The sequence below is a fragment of the Embiotoca jacksoni genome, unplaced genomic scaffold (genome assembly GCF_022577435.1).
Source record: "Embiotoca jacksoni isolate LCO1_2020_lvr unplaced genomic scaffold, fEmbJac1.0.p SCAF_48, whole genome shotgun sequence".
NCBI classification, from domain to species: domain Eukaryota; kingdom Metazoa; phylum Chordata; class Actinopteri; family Embiotocidae; genus Embiotoca; species Embiotoca jacksoni.
The window spans coordinates 598,015-618,263 of NW_027185401.1; the positions used below are offsets into that span (position 1 = coordinate 598,015).

The 20,249-nt window shown below is 42.2% G+C and overlaps 4 protein-coding genes across 5 annotated transcripts; all 4 read right to left on the reverse strand.

Moving 5' to 3' along the window:
- Positions 1-578: 578 nt before the first annotated feature.
- On the reverse strand, positions 579-7,398 carry stard3nl (STARD3 N-terminal like). 2 transcript variants are annotated; one of them, XM_069170160.1, is made up of 9 exons: positions 7,250-7,398; positions 5,225-5,554; positions 4,087-4,164; positions 3,859-3,936; positions 2,875-2,928; positions 2,323-2,440; positions 2,042-2,140; positions 1,617-1,684; positions 579-1,531 (listed from the first exon to the last, which is right to left on the reverse strand). In XM_069170160.1, exons 2-8 carry the CDS (start codon positions 5,420-5,422, stop codon positions 1,620-1,622), a joined length of 690 nt encoding a protein of 229 aa, XP_069026261.1. In that variant the 5' UTR covers positions 5,423-5,554; positions 7,250-7,398; the 3' UTR covers positions 579-1,531; positions 1,617-1,619. The 2 variants fall into 2 exon arrangements, with proteins under 2 accessions (XP_069026261.1, XP_069026260.1); XM_069170159.1 differs by having other exon boundaries at positions 5,225-5,557.
- Positions 7,399-7,536: 138 nt separating this feature from the next.
- Positions 7,537-10,221, reverse strand: LOC138210827 (tripartite motif-containing protein 16-like). Its single transcript, XM_069170158.1, has one exon. The coding sequence runs from the start codon at positions 10,215-10,217 to the stop codon at positions 8,469-8,471; it is 1,749 nt and encodes a 582-aa protein (XP_069026259.1). The 5' UTR covers positions 10,218-10,221; the 3' UTR covers positions 7,537-8,468.
- A 389-nt stretch (positions 10,222-10,610) lies between these two features.
- On the reverse strand, positions 10,611-13,289 carry LOC138210758 (tripartite motif-containing protein 16-like). Its single transcript, XM_069170063.1, has one exon. The coding sequence runs from the start codon at positions 13,283-13,285 to the stop codon at positions 11,537-11,539; it is 1,749 nt and encodes a 582-aa protein (XP_069026164.1). The 5' UTR covers positions 13,286-13,289; the 3' UTR covers positions 10,611-11,536.
- Positions 13,290-13,673: 384 nt separating this feature from the next.
- LOC138210868 (tripartite motif-containing protein 16-like) lies at positions 13,674-16,430 on the reverse strand. Its single transcript, XM_069170210.1, is given in 2 exon segments — positions 13,674-16,123; positions 16,125-16,430. Coding segments are annotated over 2 exon segments (1,659 nt in total). The 5' UTR covers positions 16,265-16,430; the 3' UTR covers positions 13,674-14,604.
- Between the last annotated feature and the right edge of the window lie 3,819 nt (positions 16,431-20,249).

Below are 20,249 nucleotides of genomic sequence, written 5' to 3' on the forward strand. Positions count from 1 at the left end.
ATACGTTATTAATATTTATATATTGTATTAGTAATTTATAAATTATTATGTGTTCTATTTTATAAATCGTTCGCTATTCATTTCGAAGTTGTCATTTTCTCACAAATGTTTACGTTTATACACATTTAATAAGTAACTTTTACCCATGAAAGTAGGAGGTCCTGCTCTCATTTAAAGGTCTTCTTTTATAAATGCAGAGTATGAACCTCGTTTAATCGGGAGTCTCTAAAACAACAAGATTCGGTGGTCGACTTATTTTTAGTTGAAAAAAATATATATTTGTTCAATTATTAGTTGTTTTTTTTGGTGTTATATAATTTTTTTTTTTGTCATTGGTTTGGGTTTTGTGCATTTTGGTTGTATTTTCTAATAGTTTATATATTGAACTGTTTCACAAGTTCCTTTACGTTGAGCGGTACTCGAACTCGCAACCTCTAGCCGTCGTTACCTGCAATTACTCAAGTCTTCAAAGTCAGGATCAACAGTTCTGAATCCCGACTTTGCACTACTGAAATCATAGACAAAAAAACGCCGTTATAAAAAGTAAAACCCATGAAATAATAAAAGACAGCCACATAAAGCTTTCACATTTTTAATGATTCAGGAAAAAAAAGGCTTTTTGTAAAAACAAACACCACTGGGCTTGCAAGGCATGCAATCAGGATATGTACACAGTCAACCTTTTCTTCCCGTCGCAGCAGCGTTTCATACAGTGCACTTACTTAAGTTTTGTGTGTAAATGATGCAGATTTATGGCTCACTTTTTTTTTTTTTTTTTTAAAGTACAATTCTTCATTCTCTTTCAGAAGCAAACAGCATTCATCAAACCTTCATTTTTGTTTTTTTTGTTGTCAACCATGCAGGTTGCTGCAGGGCTTTTTTTTTCTTACTTTTTTTAAGACCTCAAAGCCAGAGTTTGTCTCGTTTTGCTACAGACGAGTCCCATAAGCTTCGTTACTGGCCACAAAATCCTTCTTTTTCTTTCCTGCAGAGTCCGTTGAGCTTATTTTTTCCTTTACAGTGACTTCAAACGCCCCCAAATATGTGGAAAACAATCAACACATTCAAAGTAAAACATACGATGATAGAAATAAGACATTAATACCTTAGAAAAAAAAACTAAACATTTGTTTGACAAAAAAAAAAAAAAAAAAAAAAAATCATGGTAAAAAAGTACTGATTTGCTTTTATTTCACCAACATCTGCATTTAGTTTGCACAACAAAAAAACATCTTTTGTTATGAATTATTCTCTTTGAAGGTCCAGAGTTTGTTAAAAAGCGGCGAAAAAGAAAACAAGAAAATTTCCTCACGATTCCCAGAAGTCACGACACCGAAGCTGCTTCTTAAGCGGCTCCATGTTTCTGGTGCCGGCGGCGACGGCCGACGTCGAGTTGCACTCGTGAACGTAACGAAGATTTTCTTTGGGACGCATAAAAAACTAAAATGGCAGAACGTGGCGGTGGTGGTGTTAAGGCAGGACAGGAGAAAAACTTCCACCTTCAGAAGGGGAGGTGGGAAGAGGGGGGATCCTGACGAGGAAAACAAAATATATATCACATGAAATGAGGTTTTATAACGAAGGAGTTTTAGGATTTAAAGGAATGAACGTCTCACCTGTTAAGTCACCTGCGTAATGAGCCCTTTTTCCAGATCATGTTTATCGTCCAGTTCCTCGTCAGAGTCTGAAAACAAGGAAGACAAATAAAAAAATTATTAAAAAAAATAATCAGCGCGTAGATTCGATGTCCGACCGGTTTAATGGAGCGATAAGAAGTTAAAGTGAGTTTCGGGTCGGGGTCAGACGGTTCAGGTTGTAAATTACAAACTAGTGTTCAGACATTTTACGAACGTGAAACATGTCGTGAACTTTGAACGGACGGAGCGTGAAAATGATTTGTGTCGCTGTGTTAAATCGCTGCTGCCTCACGTTTCTGTATCTGTTCCTGTGTTTATTTCACGGGACGTTTGGTGTTCGTGCGGGACGGATGTTAACGCCGGATGTTTGTCGGCTGCACTGATGTCTGTGTGAGTCAACGGACCTGCCAGAGACTCCGGAGGAGAGTAGAACTGTCCGTCGGATAACGGACCCGGACCCATGAGGGGAGCTCGCTCGGTGGCGTCCATGATGGACCGATATCCTGCAACGACAAGGAGGGAAGAGGAGGAACCGTTAAAAACAGCTCATTATTAGCTCCTGCTTCTTATCGCTTCCTTCATCATTGTGCTGCTTTCTGTTCACGTGAAACAGAAAAACGGTCTCAAAACTTTTATCAACAATTTTATTATCTGTTACGATTTATTTATTAAAACGGAGACTCACTGTTTTCGTCTTCGGCCTCCTGCGGCAGCACTTTGAAGTCGAGCAGCCACGTTTCTATCCAGGCCAACACGAAGGAGATGATGGGCAGCAGGTAGCCGAAGGCCCCCTGAGACAGCAGCTGCACACACACACACACACACACACATATATATATAAAGAAATATTTGTTTTATACATCATAACGATTAGATATTAATAAATAGGGATTCCTTTTGTTTACTAGACAGTCAATCAAAGACAAAAGGTCCTAATAATCTGGGAGATTTGTAGTCCTTCTATGATATTCAATTATAAAGTCAAGTTGACGCAACGCAATTTTGTTTCAACCAAGGATTGTACAATAAAATAAGGATTAAAAACAGATTCGAAAATCATTTTTTAGAAGCAATTCTTATAAAACTGAGAGAACATCCCGAATCATAACACTAATAAAACACTATGAAGCGTGTTGAGCTGCTACCGAGGTCCGAGGAGTCGTGAGTGAAAGCGGCGCCGACCGCTCGACCTCAGAAACAACAAAACTAAATAAAAACCACATCACGGCCGTCTTACCTTTGATAAAATGACTTTAATGATCAGGAAAGCACAGCTGGTCGCCGTGGTGATCTGCACAAACAGAGAGCACACGAGATCAGAGACGGTTCGACTGCCACATGATTCATCCGAATAAAACCGTGTTTTATTTTGAAGAACAGAACATTGAGAACATCTTCGATTTAACTCCACTGAATATCATGAACTTATATACATAATACAAGAAACAGCAGCAGAGACACTCTACTGTACTTTATATATAATAACAGAGCAAATCTTAATGTGGCTTACATTAACTCAGGAGATACTCGTTAAAATATTCATGTGCAGTTTTCTGGTTTTATATATTTTGATTGTTGAATGTTTAAATCTGTCTTAAAGATAGCAATATTTTAAACAGACGGGCCCGATTTATTTCCTCTGAAGGGCCAAAAATAAACGTTATTGTAATTTTGAAGTGACATTTCATAGAAATCTAACGTAGTTACAGAAAATTAAGATTAAAAATCTAAAATAAAACGGCAGAATAATTAAAACACGACTCTTTAATCTGCGTAACAGTAGGAGAGAGAGAAAATTTCATCACTTTTTGAAGGGGAATTTAAAAGATTATAAAAATAGATTTAAGATTCATTAGAGAAGCTTAAGTTGCAGTAAAACTTCATATTTCAGCATTTTATCTGCACAAAATTAACAGTTCTTAGTCTTTAGAGTTTGGATTTTACAGCACGGAAGAATGAGGAGAAATTCAGCTGCTTTTATTTTGAAATGTTTCATTCTGTTTGTATTTTGTGTTTGAGTGCAGTTGTGTTGGAGTTTCTGCTTTATTTTAACCTGATTTAAATGTTTTCTGTAACTATTATTTACTATTTCTTGGCTTTACATCTTTGTAAAGATCATTTACATGCAGAGAAACAACAACAACACGTTCATGCACCTGAAACTGTGAGCTACGACTCGACGGCGCCCTCTGCTGGTAGACACACAAAAAAGGAAACTCACCGCGATGGCCCACCAGTGACGAAGCTTACAGACGGCGTACGCCAGGATGAGAGCAGCAAACCTGAAGACGGCCAGCAGCTGGAGGAGGAGGAGGAGGAGGAGGACGACCAGGAACCGCGACGAGAACGGAAAAAAGGAGAAACGAAGGACGAAAGAGTGTAAAGAACAAGAAAAGGAGGAGGAAACGTGGAGATGTATATTAAAACACGATGCTGTCGCGTATCTTACGAAGATGTCGAAGAAGGAGGCGTGGTAGTCGTAGTGCAGGACTTCTCGTTCCAGCTGCTTCTGAATGCCGCCGTTCACCTGTCGCAACACAAAACACGGGAAGTTAAAGCCTCGGTTACGAGCGAATCGTTCGTAAATTCGACGGGTCGAAGAATGTTCTTTTTTAATGCTGTTTTATGAGGTTTTTTTGGGCTTCTTTTAATCAAGATTTTTCCCTGAAATGACAAAAAACTGGAGTTGTTAAGCCGCTTCCTAAAAAAATAAAAAAAATAAACTAATGACAGAAACATTTTAATCTTCCAGCTACTTGGAATAAAATCGTCCTCTTTTTTAACTGAAAGATATCCAGACTGTGTTTCTGGAAGTTTGCTTGAACTGGAGCGTTCAAAGTGTGCTGCAGTAAAAAAAAATAAAATAATAATAATAAGAAATCACTTCCTCAATCAGGACGTTTTACAGCTGCTTGACCTCGATTCGCTCCTCCGGCGGCGGCTGCTCAACCTCGAACGCACCGCGTGACGGTAAATTCAAAGTGTTGCATAATATATAAAAACGAGGTCAAGCGGCTGTCAGACAACCGTGGCGACTCCTGTTGGGCAAGTCAAACCAAATACAGGTCAAAGGTCAAAGGTAACTGGGGCCCAGAAACATGCACATGTTTTAGGGAGTTCGGATTCTTAACGAGGTCGTACGAGAAAGTTGTTGTTGTTTTTTTTGCTGCGTCACAACTTGAGGAGGGGAAATTAGTTTTTATAGACTGATCTGATGGGGAAAATAAATCTGCAGTCGGTTCTTTCGGTGTCGTTTCATTATTCCACGTTGCAGTAAATCTGACGGCATTTATTTCCGACTCGCTCCGTCTGACACGGAAAGATGTGCCACGTGACTTTTATTAGTAACCAGCTTATTTTAACACCTTAAATTTGTCATTTGATAAAATAAAACAAATATAATCGGCATCAGATTAGTGTGAAGGTTTCATCGTGTCTGACAAGAGCCACAGACACTTCGAGGATGTAACTGGCAGTAGGCAGCAATAAAAAACACTAAATTTACAAAACAAAAATAGTACTTATAGTACACACACACACACACACACACACACACACACACACACACACACACACACGGCTCTTACGTTGAGCTCTATGATCCAGAGCAAGGTGACGAACAAGAGGTCGAAGGTGACGAAGAGGCAGAAGGTCCTCCTCACGTCCGAGATGCACTTCTTCTCTTCGAACGACTCCATCCTCACGGAGACGGGCGTGGCGTTGTTGCAGGCGCGCCCCCTGCTGGTCGGTCGCGAATCGGCGCTGCTGCTGCATCGGCTCTCCATCGCTGGCCACGCCCCTCCCTCCTCCCCTCTGGGCAGGCCCCGCCCCCCCACTTCCCCTCCGCCCACCGGTCAACCGGACCGGTTTCGGCTGGAAGCGGGCTCACTCTGCTGGGGAGAACGCCATCAGTGCATCTGCTGGAAGGACGAAGCAAAAAATAAATAAATAAATAAACCTTGATAACGACTTAACTTTTATCATTTTAAGGCCTGAAAAGAATATCCATCAGAAAAACTGTGATAAAATATGTTTTTATTTGTTTTTTTTATCTGGGTCCACTCAATTGTTTGATTTATAAAATGTTAAAAAACACTTTTTTTGTACGGCCAACAGAACGAACTCCGAAGATATCCAACAGACAATATTGTTATCCGAGAGGCTGACGCCAAAGAATCGATCAGAGAATTTTTCCGTCATTAAAAAAGTTATATACGATACTTAACTGTATAAAAGAAAATGATTTACTTTTTGAGGCTATTAAAACGACGCAGTTTTTTTTTTCTTCTTCAGAGAATTTTGGTCGACCAAATATGAATTAAAATCCTCTAAAATGTTGATTTTTTTTTAATGGAAAAAAACAGATATATAAAGTGTTTGGTGTAAATCTTAGACAAGATCATTTTACAATGTCTGATGTGTGACAACTTCAAACTACTGTTTAAAAAAAAAAACCACTTCTGATTGCTAAAGGTCTTCTGTCTCCAAAAAAAAACCACAAAACGTTGTTACGTAATCCGGAAAAAGTTCCTTTGGTTGACTTTTGCATTTGATCACTCAACTGTTGAGTTTCTGTGGTTTAGGGAAGTGAAACTAACTGTATTAACTGTAAGTCACGCACAGGATACACAGCAACAACAAAAATAAACAACAAAAAAAAGAAAGTGGACGTGTGATGTGCATCAATTTTCAGATTTACGTGACTTTACATTTATTTATTTTGTAGAAGTCGCTAAAGTCCAACAGCGTGAAGCACGGAGCGGCATTTTTTGTTGTTGTAAATATTTCAGATCTGATCTATTTATACAGAAAACGACGACAACAACAACAAAAGTCAGTCGTTGTGCTGTAATTTCCCCCGTAGCGCCTGAGTTTCAAAAAGTTCAAAAAGTTATTTTTATATTTCACATATAAGTCACGTGATCACATGACTTTTTGCACATGCGGAGGGTGGGGTGGTGGTGGTGGTGGTGGGGTGGGGTGTTATGTGGTTTCCCTGTGAGGTACAGCAACTAATCTCTCCGAAAAAACAAGGTAAAAAAAGACACCTGCATTTGTTGGAAACGTCATCAAAGTGTAGTTATAACATGTTATTACATTTCTAAATGAGGGAATTAGTCGTTCATCTAAAACCTGTTTACATTTTAAAACATAAATATTCCCAAAACACGGGCTGCACCAAAAGCAGCTCAGAAACCAGGATGATGTTAATAAAGGTAAAAAACAACAACTGGGACTATAAATAAATGCATAATAACCCCCCCCCCCCCCCCCCCCCCCCCCCCCCTCCTATGTTGTCCCCGCTGACGTCACTGAATGAGGTTTCTGCAGCTCCACTTCGTGCAACTTGTGCTTTGAGAGGAGGCCGGCCGGAGTCCTTCAGAGGAACATCTGGGCTGCTTGCGAACACAATATGATGAATAAAAATAACAATATCGACGTTTATAAAGCGAAACAAGTCCCACAGGAGCAGCTGTGACTCCCTCCGGAGACGATTCACCCGCGTCGCTGAGTTGGTTTGACGACTAGCTCGGCAGCTAATTGAGCGTAAAGACGTGTTTTAAACCCGTTTATTTGTTGTTTAATTTAAAAGCCGCCGTCGTGGTTCTTACCTCTGAAACTCGATCCTCCAGGTGGGACTTTAATGTCCTGAATGAACACCGGGAGACTTTGAGGGAGCAGATATCGACCAGAGTGAAGCAGACGAGTCATCTGTTTCCTCTTCGTCTGCAGGATGAAGGCGGCCCGGGAAAAAACAACAAAAAAACTGAACGCGAGGCATTCTGGGATATGTAGTCTCCAGGGGCAACCAGCGCTGTCAGTGGGCAGAGTGCTCCCTCTGGTGGTCAGTTTGTGAAACAAGCAGCACCATTTAGTCTAATTCAACTCAGACAAATGATGGATGAAGTATTCAGAACATTTATTGAAGTAAAAGTACAAATACAGCAAAGAAAACAAAGATACTCCATTACAAGTCAAAGTCCTTAATTAAACAGCTTACTCAGGTAAAAGTACAGAAGTGTTAGCAGCAACATTTAGTGAAAGTATTAAAGTAAAAGTGCTGCTTTGTTCCCTCTGAATAATCTATATTACTATATATGAAGCAGTGAAAGAATTCAGCTCCTTTATTTCAGAAAAAGTTCTGATACCAGACTGAAAATACTAGAAGTCCTGCATTCAAAACCTTGTTGAAGTAAAAGTATCGTCAGCAAAAATACACTTAAAACACAAAAAGTAAAAGTACACACGAAGCAGAAAATGTTCCCTGTTAGTGTTTTACTATTATATATATGATGTTTGTAGATTCATATTGCTGCTGGATTAAAGTGAATTTTACCGTCATAGTCACTGAAGGTTTTGCTCATTTCAACTACTTTATATATTGTTGATTTGTAAAGCGTCATATTGAACCAGATCATCACATATTTGGAGCGTTGCTGTCCTGTGAGAACCACGTATCTAAGAAATAAACACCTTTTCAGCTTTGTCAGGTTTTTTTTAAAATAGTTAATTTAGCAGGAGAATCATCTCAGTCCATAAAAGAACATTTAAATCTCTTTAGTTTATCAGAAAATGATTCAAAATTCAACTTCACCAAATTTAGAGATACGTGGTTTTCACTACAGGAACGGTGTGAAAAGAGCTAAAAAACAATAATAAAACATATTAACATGAAGATAACAACTATCAAGAAGACGTCCAGGTGACGCCCATAATGCTTGATTGACAGCAGATCTTTGTTCAGAGCAGAAACACCTCAATGATGGAGAGAAAATGAAATGGAAAATGAAAATGCAGGTTTAAACCCACTGAAACCTGAAAGACTTCAGTTTATTTCAGTTTACAAAACTCAGCAGAGTTTCCAGCGAAGACTAACCCTAACCCAACGTGGAGCGGCTGAGTGAACGTGGTCTGGACTCTGTGGAGGAGAGTCATGGTCTCAGAGACGCTGTAGAAGGACAGAGTACCTGCACTGTGATCCAGGTACACCCCCACTCTGGAGGATGGAGGACCTGAGACGGGAGTTTCAATGTTGTTGTACCAAAGACTGTTATTGGAACAATCTAATGACCAAGATTTGTTATTAAATCCAAACACACTTTCCATCCCGCTCCCTGTTCTGTTGATATTCTTGTATGCGACTGCTACATGAACTCCTCCTCTTCCTCTCATCTCCACCTCAAAGTAACAACGTCCAGTCAGACTCTCTCTACTCAGGACCTGCCAACATCTACTGAATCTGTCAGGATGATCAGAATAAGACTGATTCTGATCCATTACTGTTACTTTTCTGTTCCCATCAGATAATAACATCTGTCTGTTTGCTGTGTTTGGATCCAGTGTGATTTCTTGTGAATATCTTAAGAATCCAGCTCTGGTCTTTGGTTCTGGTTGTGACAGTAAAACGTCCACTTCATTCACTGACACTGAGATCTTCTTCCATTCTTCATCCAGAACTTGCTGTAGTTTATCTCTGACCTCTGACACAGCTGCTGTCACATCCTGAAAGTAGGTGAGAGGACGGATATGGATGCTGGATGAGTCTGTAGGCTCACTGAGTGCTGACACTGAGGGGTAGTTGTGCAGGAACTCGTTGTGATCCTCTGTGTGTGAGAGCTGCTCCAGCTCGGCGTCTTTCCTCTTCAGCTCAGCGATCTCCTGCTCCAGCTTCTCCTGAAGCTCTTTGACTCGACTCACTTGGGTTTCCTGCTGGGATCTGACCTCCTGCTTCACATCGCGGCTTCTTTTCTTGAGGAGACGCATCAGCTGGGTGAAGAGCTTCTCGTTGCCCTCCAGTGTTTTCTCAGCAGACTGATTGATGTCCTCCACCTCCTGCTGAAGCAGCTTCACATCTTTCTGTCTGTCCTGGATTTTCTGCTGGACGTTTCCTCGACTCCCCTCGAGCTCTCTCTGCCTCTCGGCCCTTTCTGCTGCAGCTGAGACGGTGTCGTGGTCTTTATGTTCCTCCACAGAGCAGAGATAACAGATAATCTGACGATCGGTGCGGCAGAACATCTTCATCACCTCGTCGTGAAGAGAGCAGATGTTCTCCTGGAGCTTCTTGGAGGGCTTCACCAGCTTGTGTTTCTTTAATGGAGCGACATCATAATGAGGCTGAAGGTGTTTCTCACAATAAGAAGCCAGACAGACTAAACAGGACTTGACAGCTTTCAGTTTTCTCCCAGTGCAGACATCACAGGCCACATCTTCAGGTCCAGCATAGCAGTGATCAGCAGGAGCAGCTTGGAGTCCAGTCTTCTTCAGCTCCTCCACTAAAACTGCCAACATGGTGTTTATGTCCAGGACAGGCCTCGGTATGAACCTCTTCATGCACTGAGGACAGCTGTAGACTCCTGTCCCGTCCTGTCCATCCCAGTGGACTTTAATACACTCCATGCAGTAGCTGTGTCCACATGGAAGAGTCACCGGATCCTTCAGTAGATCCAGACAGATGGAACAAGAGAAGGTTTCTCGGTCCAACTGAACTCCTTTCTGCTCCATTTCACCTCTCAGCAGCAGTGACTGTGTGAGTTTCACTTCCTCAAAGATAAAACTGGTTTCAGCTGATTTAAATATCATGTGACTCTGCAGCCAATGAGGACATCAGCTCTGAGACTACACCCATGTTGGCTCCGCCCATCTTCCAGCTGCAGATCTGATGGAGGGAACAAGGAAACGTGACAGACTGCAGCTGCTGAGTTTGAGAGCAGTTTTTTTTATTCCTCCTCAAACTCGTCGTCTCGGCTGTGATTCATGACTAAGTTGAAGTTTCCCCCACAAACTGAGACGCCCTCTGTTTCTGCTGCTGTAACATGAAACAAAGATTTGAGGATGTTTGTTTTACCTCTGATAAGTTCACTTATTAGTCTCCAGGGGCAACGAGCGCTGTCAGTGGGCAGAGTGCTCCCTCTGGTGGCCATTCTGGAAACAAGCAGCACCATTTAGTCTAATTCAACTCAGACAAATGGTGGATGAAGTATTCAGAACATTTATTGAAGTAAAAGTACAAATACAGCAAAGAAACCAAAGATACTCCATTACAAGTCAAAGTCCTTAATTAAACAGCTTACTCAGGTAAAAGTACAGAAGCGTTAGCAGCAACATTTAGTGAAAGTATTAAAGTAAAAGTGCTGCTTTGTTCCCTCTGAATAATCTATATTACTATATATGAAGCAGTGAAAGAATTCAGCTCCTTTATTTCAGAAAAAGTTCTGATACCAGACTGAAAATACTAGAAGTCCTGCATTCAAAACCTTGTTGAAGTAAAAGTATCGTCAGCAAAAATACACTGAAAACACAAAAAGTAAAAGTACACACGAAGCAGAAAATGTTCCCTGTTGGTGTTTTACTATTATATATATGATGTTTGTAGATTCATATTGCTGCTGGATTAAAGTGAATTTTACCGTCATAGTCACTGAAGGTTTTGCTCATTTCAACTACTTTATATATTGTTGATTTGTAAAGCGTCATATTGAACCAGATCATCACATATTTGGAGCGTTGCTGTCCTGTGAGAACCACGTATCTAAGAAAGAAACACCTTTTCAGCTTTGTCAGGTTTTTTAAAATAGTTAATTTAGCAGGAGAATCATCTCAGTCCATAAAAGAACATTTAAATCTCTTTAGTTTATCAGAAAATAATTCAAAATTCAACTTCACCAAATTTAGAGATACGTGGTTTTCACTACAGGAACGGTGTGAAAAGAGCTTAAAAACAATAATAAAACATATTAACATGAAGATAACAACTATCAAGAAGACGTCCAGGTGACGCCCATAATGCTTGATTGACAGCAGATCTTTGTTCAGAGCAGAAACGCCTCAATGATGGAGAGAAAATGAAATGGAAAATGAAAATGCAGGTTTAAACCCACTGAAACCTGAAAGACTTCAGTTTATTTCAGTTTACAAAACTCAGCAGAGTCTCCAACGGAGACAAACCAAAGTCCAACGTGGAGCGGCTGAGTGAACGTGGTCTGGACTCTGTGGAGGAGAGTCATGGTCTCAGAGACGCTGTAGAAGGACAGAGTACCTGCACTGTGATCCAGGTACACCCCCACTCTGGAGGATGGAGGACCTGAGACGGGAGTTTCAATGTTGTTGTACCAAAGACTGTTATTGTAACAATCTAATGACCAAGATTTGTCATTAAATCCAAATCCACTTTCCTTCCAGCTCCCTGTTCTGTTGATATTCTTGTATGCGACTGCTACATGAACTCCTCCTCTTCCTCTCATCTCCACCTCAAAGTAACAACGTCCAGTCAGACTATCTCTACTCAGGACCTGAAAACATCCACTGAATCTGTCTGGATGATCAGAATAAGACTGATTCTGATCCATTCGTGTTACTTTTCTGTTCCCATCAGATAATAACATCTTTCTGTTTGCTGTGTTTGGATCCAGTGTGATTTCTTGTGAATATCTTAAGAATCCAGCTCTGGTCTTTGGTCCTGGTTGTGACAGTAAAACGTCCACTTCATTCACTGACACTGAGATCTTCTTCCATTCTTCATCCAGAACTTGCTGTAGTTTATCTCTGACCTCTGACACAGCTGCTGTCACATCCTGAAAGTAGGTGAGAGGACGGATATGGATGCTGGATGAGTCTGTAGGCTCACTGAGTGCTGACACTGAGGGGTAGTTGTGCAGGAACTCGTTGTGATCCTCTGTGTGTGAGAGCTGCTCCAGCTCGGCGTCTTTCCTCTTCAGCTCAGCGATCTCCTGCTCCAGCTTCTCCTGAAGCTCTTTGACTCGACTCACTTGGGTTTCCTGCTGGGATCTGACCTCCTGCTTCACATCGCGGCTTCTTTTCTTGAGGAGACGCATCAGCTGGGTGAAGAGCTTCTCGTTGCCCTCCAGTGTTTTCTCAGCAGACTGATTGATGTCCTCCACCTCCTGCTGAAGCAGCTTCACATCTTTCTGTCTGTCCTGGATTTTCTGCTGGACGTTTCCTCGACTCCCCTCGAGCTCTCTCTGCCTCTCGGTCCTTTCTGCTGCAGCTGAGACGGTGTCGTGGTCTTTATGTTCATCCACAGAGCAGAGATAACAGATAATCTGACGATCGGTGCGGCAGAACATCTTCATCACCTCGTCGTGAAGAGAGCAGATGTTCTCCTGGAGCTTCTTGGAGGGGTTCACCAGCTTGTGTTTCTTTAATGGAGCGACATCATAATGAGGCTGAAGGTGTTTCTCACAATAAGAAGCCAGACAGACTAAACAGGACTTGACAGCTTTCAGTTTTCTCCCAGTGCAGACATCACAGGCCACATCTTCAGGTCCAGCATAGCAGTGATCAGCAGGAGCAGCTTGGAGTCCAGTCTTCTTCAGCTCCTCCACTAAAACTGCCAACATGGTGTTTATGTCCAGGACAGGCCTCGGTATGAACCTCTTCATGCACTGAGGACAGCTGTAGACTCCTGTCCCGTCCTGTCCATCCCAGTGGACTTTAATACACTCCATGCAGTAGTTGTGTCCACATGGAAGAGTCACAGGATCCTTCAGTAGATCCAGACAGATGGAACAAGAGAAGGTTTCTCGGTCCAGCTGAACTCCTTTCTGCTCCATTTCACCTCTCAGCAGCAGTGACTGTGTGAGTTTCACTTCCTCAAAGATAAAACTGGTTTCAGCTGATTTAAATATCATGTGACTCTGCAGCCAATGAGGACATCAGCTCTGAGACTACACCCATGTTGGCTCCGCCCATCTTCCAGCTGCAGATCTGATGGATGGAACAAGGAAACGTGACAGACTGCAGCTGCTGAGTTTGAGAGCAGTTTTTTTTATTCCTCCTCAAACTCGTCGTCTCGGCTGTGATTCATGACTAAGTTGAAGTTTCCCCACAAACTGAGACGCCCTCTGTTTCTGCTGCTGTAACATGAAACAAAGATTTGAGGATCTTTGTTTTACCTCTGATAAGTTCACTTATTAGTCTCCAGGGGCAACGAGCGCTGTCAGTGGGCAGAGTGCTCCCTCTGGTGGCCATTCTGGAAACAAGCAGCACCATTTAGTCTAATTCAACTCAGACAAATGGTGGATGAAGTATTCAGAACATTTATTGAAGTAAAAGTACAAATACAGCAAAGAAAACAAAGATACTCCATTACAAGTCAAAGTCCTTAATTAAACAGCTTACTCAGGTAAAAGTACAGAAGCGTTAGCAGCAACATTTAGTGAAAGTATTAAAGTAAAAGTGCTGCTTTGTTCCCTCTGAATAATCTATATTACTATATATGAAGCAGTGAAAGAATTCAGCTCCTTTATTTCAGAAAAAGTTCTGACACCAGACTGAAAATACTAGAAGTCCTGCATTCAAAACCTTGTTGAAGTAAAAGTATCGTCAGCAAAAATACACTGAAAACACAAAAAGTAAAAGTACACACGAAGCAGAAAATGTTCCCTGTTAGTGTTTTCCTATTATATATATGATGTTTGTAGATTCATATTGCTGCTGGATTAAAGTGAATTTTACCGTCATAGTCACTGAAGGTTTTGCTCATTTCAACTACTTTATATATTGTTGATTTGTAAAGCGTCATATTGAACCAGATCATCACATATTTGGAGCGTTGCTGTCCTGTGAGAACTACGTATCTAAGAAATAAACACCTTTTCAGCTTTGTCAGGTTTTTTTAAAATAGTTAATTTAGCAGGAGAATCATCTCAGTCCATGAAAGAACATTTAAATCTCTTTAGTTTATCAGAAAATAATTCAAAATTCAACTTCACCAAATTTAGAGATACGTGGTTTTCACTACAGGAACGGTGTGAAAAGAGCTTAAAAACAATAATAAAACATATTAACATGAAGATAACAACTATCAAGAAGACGTCCAGGTGACGCCCATAATGCTTGATTGACAGCAGATCTTTGTTCAGAGCAGAAACGCCTCAATGATGGAGAGAAAATAAAATGGAAAATGAAAATGCAGGTTTAAACCCACTGAAACCTGAAAGACTTCAGTTTATTTCAGTTTACAAAACTCAGCAGAGTTTCCAACGGAGACAAACCAAAGTCCAACGTGGAGCGGCTGAGTGAACGTGGTCTGGACTCTGTGGAGGAGAGTCATGGTCTCAGAGACGCTGTAGAAGGACAGAGTACCTGCACTGTGATCCAGGTACACCCCCACTCTGGAGGGTGGAGGACCTGAGACGGGAGTTTTGATGTTGTTGTACCAAAGACTGTTATTGAAACAATCTAATGACCAAGATTTGTTATTAAATCCAAATCTACTTTCCATCCCGCTCCCTGTTCTGTTGATATTCTTGTATGCGACTGCTACATGAACTCCTCCTCTCATCTCCACCTCAAAGTAACAACGTCCAGTCAGACTCTCTCTACTCAGGACCTGAAAACATCCACTGAATCTGTCTGGATGATCAGAATAAGACTGATTCTGATCCATTCGTGTTACTTTTCTGTTCCCATCAGATAATAACATCTTTCTGTTTGCTGTGTTTGGATCCAGTGTGATTTCTTGTGAATATCTTAAGAATCCAGCTCTGGTCTTTGGTCCTGGTTGTGACAGTAAAACGTCCACTTCCTTCACTGACACTGAGATCTTCTTCCATTCTTCATCCAGAACTTGCTGTAGTTTATCTCTGACCTCTGACACAGCTGCTGTCACATCCTGAAAGTAGGTGAGAGGACGGATATGGATGCTGGATGAGTCTGTAGGCTCACTGAGTGCTGACACTGAGGGGTAGTTGTGCAGGAACTCGTTGTGATCCTCTGTGTGTGAGAGCTGCTCCAGCTCGGCGTCTTTCCTCTTCAGCTCAGCGATCTCCTGCTCCAGCTTCTCCTGAAGCTCTTTGACTCGACTCACTTGGGTTTCCTGCTGGGATCTGACCTCCTGCTTCACATCGCGGCTTCTTTCCTGGAGGAGACTCATCAGCTGGGTGAAGAGCTTCTCGCTGCCCTCCAGTGTTTTCTCAGCAGACTGATTGATGTCCTCCACCTCCTGCTGAAGCAGCTTCACATCTTTCTGTCTGTCCTGGATTTTCTGCTGGACGTTTCCTCGACTCCCCTCGAGCTCTCTCTGCCTCTCGGTCCTTTCTGCTGCAGCTGAGATGGTGTCGTGGTCTTTATGTTCCTCCACAGAGCAGAGATAACAGATAATCTGACGATCGGTGCGGCAGAACATCTTCATCACCTCGTCGTGAAGAGAGCAGATGTTCTCCTGGAGCTTCTTGGAGGGGTTCACCAGCTTGTGTTTCTTTAATGGAGCGACATCATAATGAGGCTGAAGGTGTTTCTCACAATAAGAAGCCAGACAGACTAAACAGGACTTGACAGCTTTCAGTTTTCTCCCAGTGCAGACATCACAGGCCACATCTTCAGGTCCAGCATAGCAGTGATCAGCAGGAGCAGCTTGGAGTCCAGTCTTCTTCAGCTCCTCCACTAAAGCTGCCAACATGGTGTTTATGTCCAGGACAGGCCTCGGTATGAAGTCCTGCCTGCACTGAGGACAGCTGTAGACTCCCGTCCCGTCCGTCCCAGTGGACTTTAATACACTCCATGCAGTAGTTGTGTCCACATGGAAGAGTCACTGGATCCTTCAGTAGATCCAGACAGATGGAACAAGAGAAGGTTTTTCGGTCCAGCTGAACTCCTTTCTGCTCCATTTCACCTCTCAGCAGCAGTGACTGTGTGAGTTTCACTTCCAGGAAGAGGAGAGAAGCACTTTGTATTCAAGCCTCCTTTTCAATCATTTCCTGTTTAAAACACTCGTCACCTCAAGTTTTTAAATTCTAGATTCTTCTTTGATTCTGTGTTCACAGTTTGCGCTCCAGTTTTTTATTCTCCAAAAGGTTGTCCTGTGTTGTGCCCTCAGACTTTATATAAAAGTGGACAAAGATATGAAACAACTCCTCCCATATTATCATATTCCTCCAGATTCTGGCAGTAATCTTCCACTCGAGCTTATCAATTAACCCCAGACCTAAACTTTGTGGTAACTCCTTTAAAAAGTCAGACCTTTAGTCTGTTACACCCAAATTGAACATTTCTCTCCTGTTGAGATCTCCGAGCTAACTTCAATTATTTTCTCATCTGGATCATCTACCGGTCTCTTGGATCTCATCCCAACTAAACTCCTCGAGGAAGTCTTCCCTTTAATTAGTACTTCTATATTAGATCAGATCAAACCTTTCTCTTGGAACCGTTTATGTACCACAAGCTTTTAAAGTGTCTGTAATCAAAACTGTACTTAAAAAGTCGACTCTTGATCAGCTGTTTCAGGAAAACTTACAGACCAGTTACCAACCTGCCGTTTGTTTCTAAAATCCTTGAAAAAGTTGTTGCAAATCAACTTTGTGATCATTTCCAGAGGAACGGTCTGTTTGAAGATGTTCAGTCGGGCTTTAGAGTTCATCACAGCACAGAAACAGGACTGGTGAAAGTTACAAACCGTCTTCTAATAGCCTCAGACAATGGACACCGGTCCCCGCGCTCCACACCGGGCAGCAAGGTGGTCTCCGAGGAACCGACGCCGAGCAGGGGGCCGGACACCCGGTGGTCTCCGAGGAACCGACGGAGGACGGCGGGTACGTACCACCTGGTAGCAGACAGACAGGCAGGACCGCGGCAGGCGGGAGACAGACAAGGGGGGTCAGAACCGGACTTACAGAACTTGCAACGTGGTACCAGGTGAGACGATCGGACGGACGGACGGACGCAGGTGGAGTCCAGGTCCGGGGTTCACGTGATGCCAGGTGGTGATTACCGGGATGAGAAGCAGCTGTGCCAGCTGAAAGAGGTGTGGTAGTGGGAGGTGACTGGAGGCGCTGACCAATGAATCCAAACCCTCCAGACGCAGACCAGAACATAGAAACACCTGGAGGACAGAAACAAACAGGAGAGACAGGAAACACCAGGAAAAGGGAGATCGGGGGAAACGGAGGGAACGACAAACAGAGACAGGCGCAGATCCCGACGGAGAAAATCTGAATCTGTGTGGAATCATTATTTCCATAATCTTATAATCTTAACTAACCTGCCGTACTCTTCTAATTCCTCTCCTGCTTCTAATCATCCCCCAAATCTGATCCAATAACTCTTCCAGATTTCCCTCTTTGCTTTCAGAATGATTTTTTATGAACCCTCGTTTCTGCTTGTTCGTATTGTATTAAATTCTTGAAGTGATGTGATTTTTCTTCATAACCTAAGAGAGCTTTGTTTCTTTCTGTCGCTGCTCTCCAACACTCATCTGTCCACCAGGGGGCAGCCTTTCTCTTCATCCTTCCTTCACCTTTAGCACTTGTTGGATTTGCAGCTTCCAGCACTGTAAATATTAATTAGGGCCGGAGCACCGAGAATCGGTGCGACAGCGGTGTTGTTTTTCGTAAAGATGTTCTTGGACGTTCTTCTTCTTACGTAAAGTGATTTTCCTTTTTGGAGGCTTTATCATATTCAAAAACTCATGAAAGTCGATAAACATTTGTCTCCCGTCTAAAATTTTGTATTCTAGTGGAGTCGCGAGTGGGCGTGGCCAAATGGCTCGAGAGCGCCCCCTAAAGAGATGCCCCGGCGGCCACATTTACCTAAATTCACAAAATCCAATGGACACGTGTATCACACCTCGATGCAGAAAAAAGATACATTGCACCATTAGGTCAACTCGACAGGAAGTCCACCATTTTGAATTTAGTCGCCATTTTGGGCAATTCTGACACGTTGTACTTTGTCAAACTCCTCCGAGGGATTTTGTCGTCCCGACATGAATTTGGGTTCTCTGGATAGAAAACATGTTTGGGATTAAATCTTCTTAAAATAATTCGTTTTCGTAGATGTGTGTGCCCGTAGCGTGGCTGCCATTTTGAGCGTCTCGCCATGAAACTACGAGTTGCTTTAAATCTTATGTACATGGACCGACCTTCTCCAAACATCACAGGTATGATGACAGCCCCGCCCTGAAGACCCCTGTGGGGTAATATTCGCTCATAGTCATAGCGCCCCCTGTTGGCCACTGGAAATGACACTTTTCATACTTTCACATTCTACATCGAGCTGGTTGATCACATGAACCTAAAGTTGGGTCACAATAACCTAAACATATAGTTGATGATATATTGAGACATTCCTTCGACTTTGTCAATGGGCGTCGCCGTGACGATGCGGCAAAGTTGGATGACTCGCCGTGGCACAGGAAGTTGATGTTTAAGGTCAAAGGATGCTTGAAACCTCACGAAACGTGTCACATACATCCGGCATGGTGAGATGATACATTTGATGTGTTTTGCAAGTGGGCGTGGCCAAACGGCTCGCCAGCGCCCCCTGCTGGAGACAGGAAGCGAGACAAAAATAGCAACTTTACCCTGGGATATGTGGTCACTAGCCTGCTGCACTATTGGGAGGCGGCGCGTGGGAGTGCGAGGGCCCGTACATCACTGCTTGCAGTTTTAATTAAATTTCTGTTTCTAAACAAATAACTGGGTCCATAGTTCCTCTACCTTTCTGAAATCCACTTTGATGAGTTGGTATCATTCTCCATGGTTTCAAAATAAAATGTGAATCTGTCTGTAATCATTATTTCCATAATCTTATAATCTTAACTAACCTGCGGTACTCTTCTAATTCCTCTCCTGCTTCTAATCATCCCCCAAATCTGATCCAATAACTCTTCCAGATTTCCCTCTTTGCTTTCAGAATGATTTTTTATGAACCCTCGTTTCTGCTTGTTCGTATTGTATTAAATTCTGGAAGTGATGTGATTTTTCTTCATAACCTAAGAGAGCTTTGTTTCTTTCTGTCGCTGCTCTCCAACACTCATCTGTCCACCAGGGGGCAGCCTTTCTCTTCATCCTTCCTTCACCTTTAGCACTTGTTGGATTTGCAGCTTCCAGCACTGTAAACATTAATTTTCTATCAATCTCTTCAATATCTTCATTTAAATCTATTTGATCCATTTCTCTCTCATATATATATATTTTAAAGACCAACTTACCTACTATATCTCCTGCTTCCTCCTTTATAATGATACTTTACAGCATATTGGAAAATGGCCGCCACCCACCGATGTTTCATCTTCTACATCCCACTCACACATCCCTGCTAGATTCCTCCATACTATAGTTAAATGTAGTGCAGACGTGTTCCCCGTGTCAACATCTAATCTAGTTTCAAATTCAACTCAGACAAGTGGTGGATGCAGTATTCAGAACATTTATTGAAGTAAAAGTACAAATACAGCAAAGAAAACAAAGATACTCCATTACAAGTCAAAGTCCTTAATAAACCAGCATTTTATATTATTTTTGTATATTTTGTGTTCTTGGCCGCAGCAAAGACGGAGCACACCAGGGATTTAACAAAAAGAAACGCATTTTATAATCAAACTTAACCAAAAGACGCATACGGGGCGAGGCAGACAGGAGCTGATGACTGAACAGGCTGCAATCCAGGAAGCAACAACAAAAAAACAAGTTAAACAAGTTACACAGAGACTGAAACTACCACCTGGCGTGACTTCATTTGGCACAGAGTAGTTGAAGGACCAGATAATTTCAGCAGGAGAAGCTGATGAGTTCACTGAGTGCAGTTTTGTCACTTGTGATCAGGAGCAGGTGAGGCGGAGCTGCGACTCAGGAGAGGACGGCTCGGACACGTTCC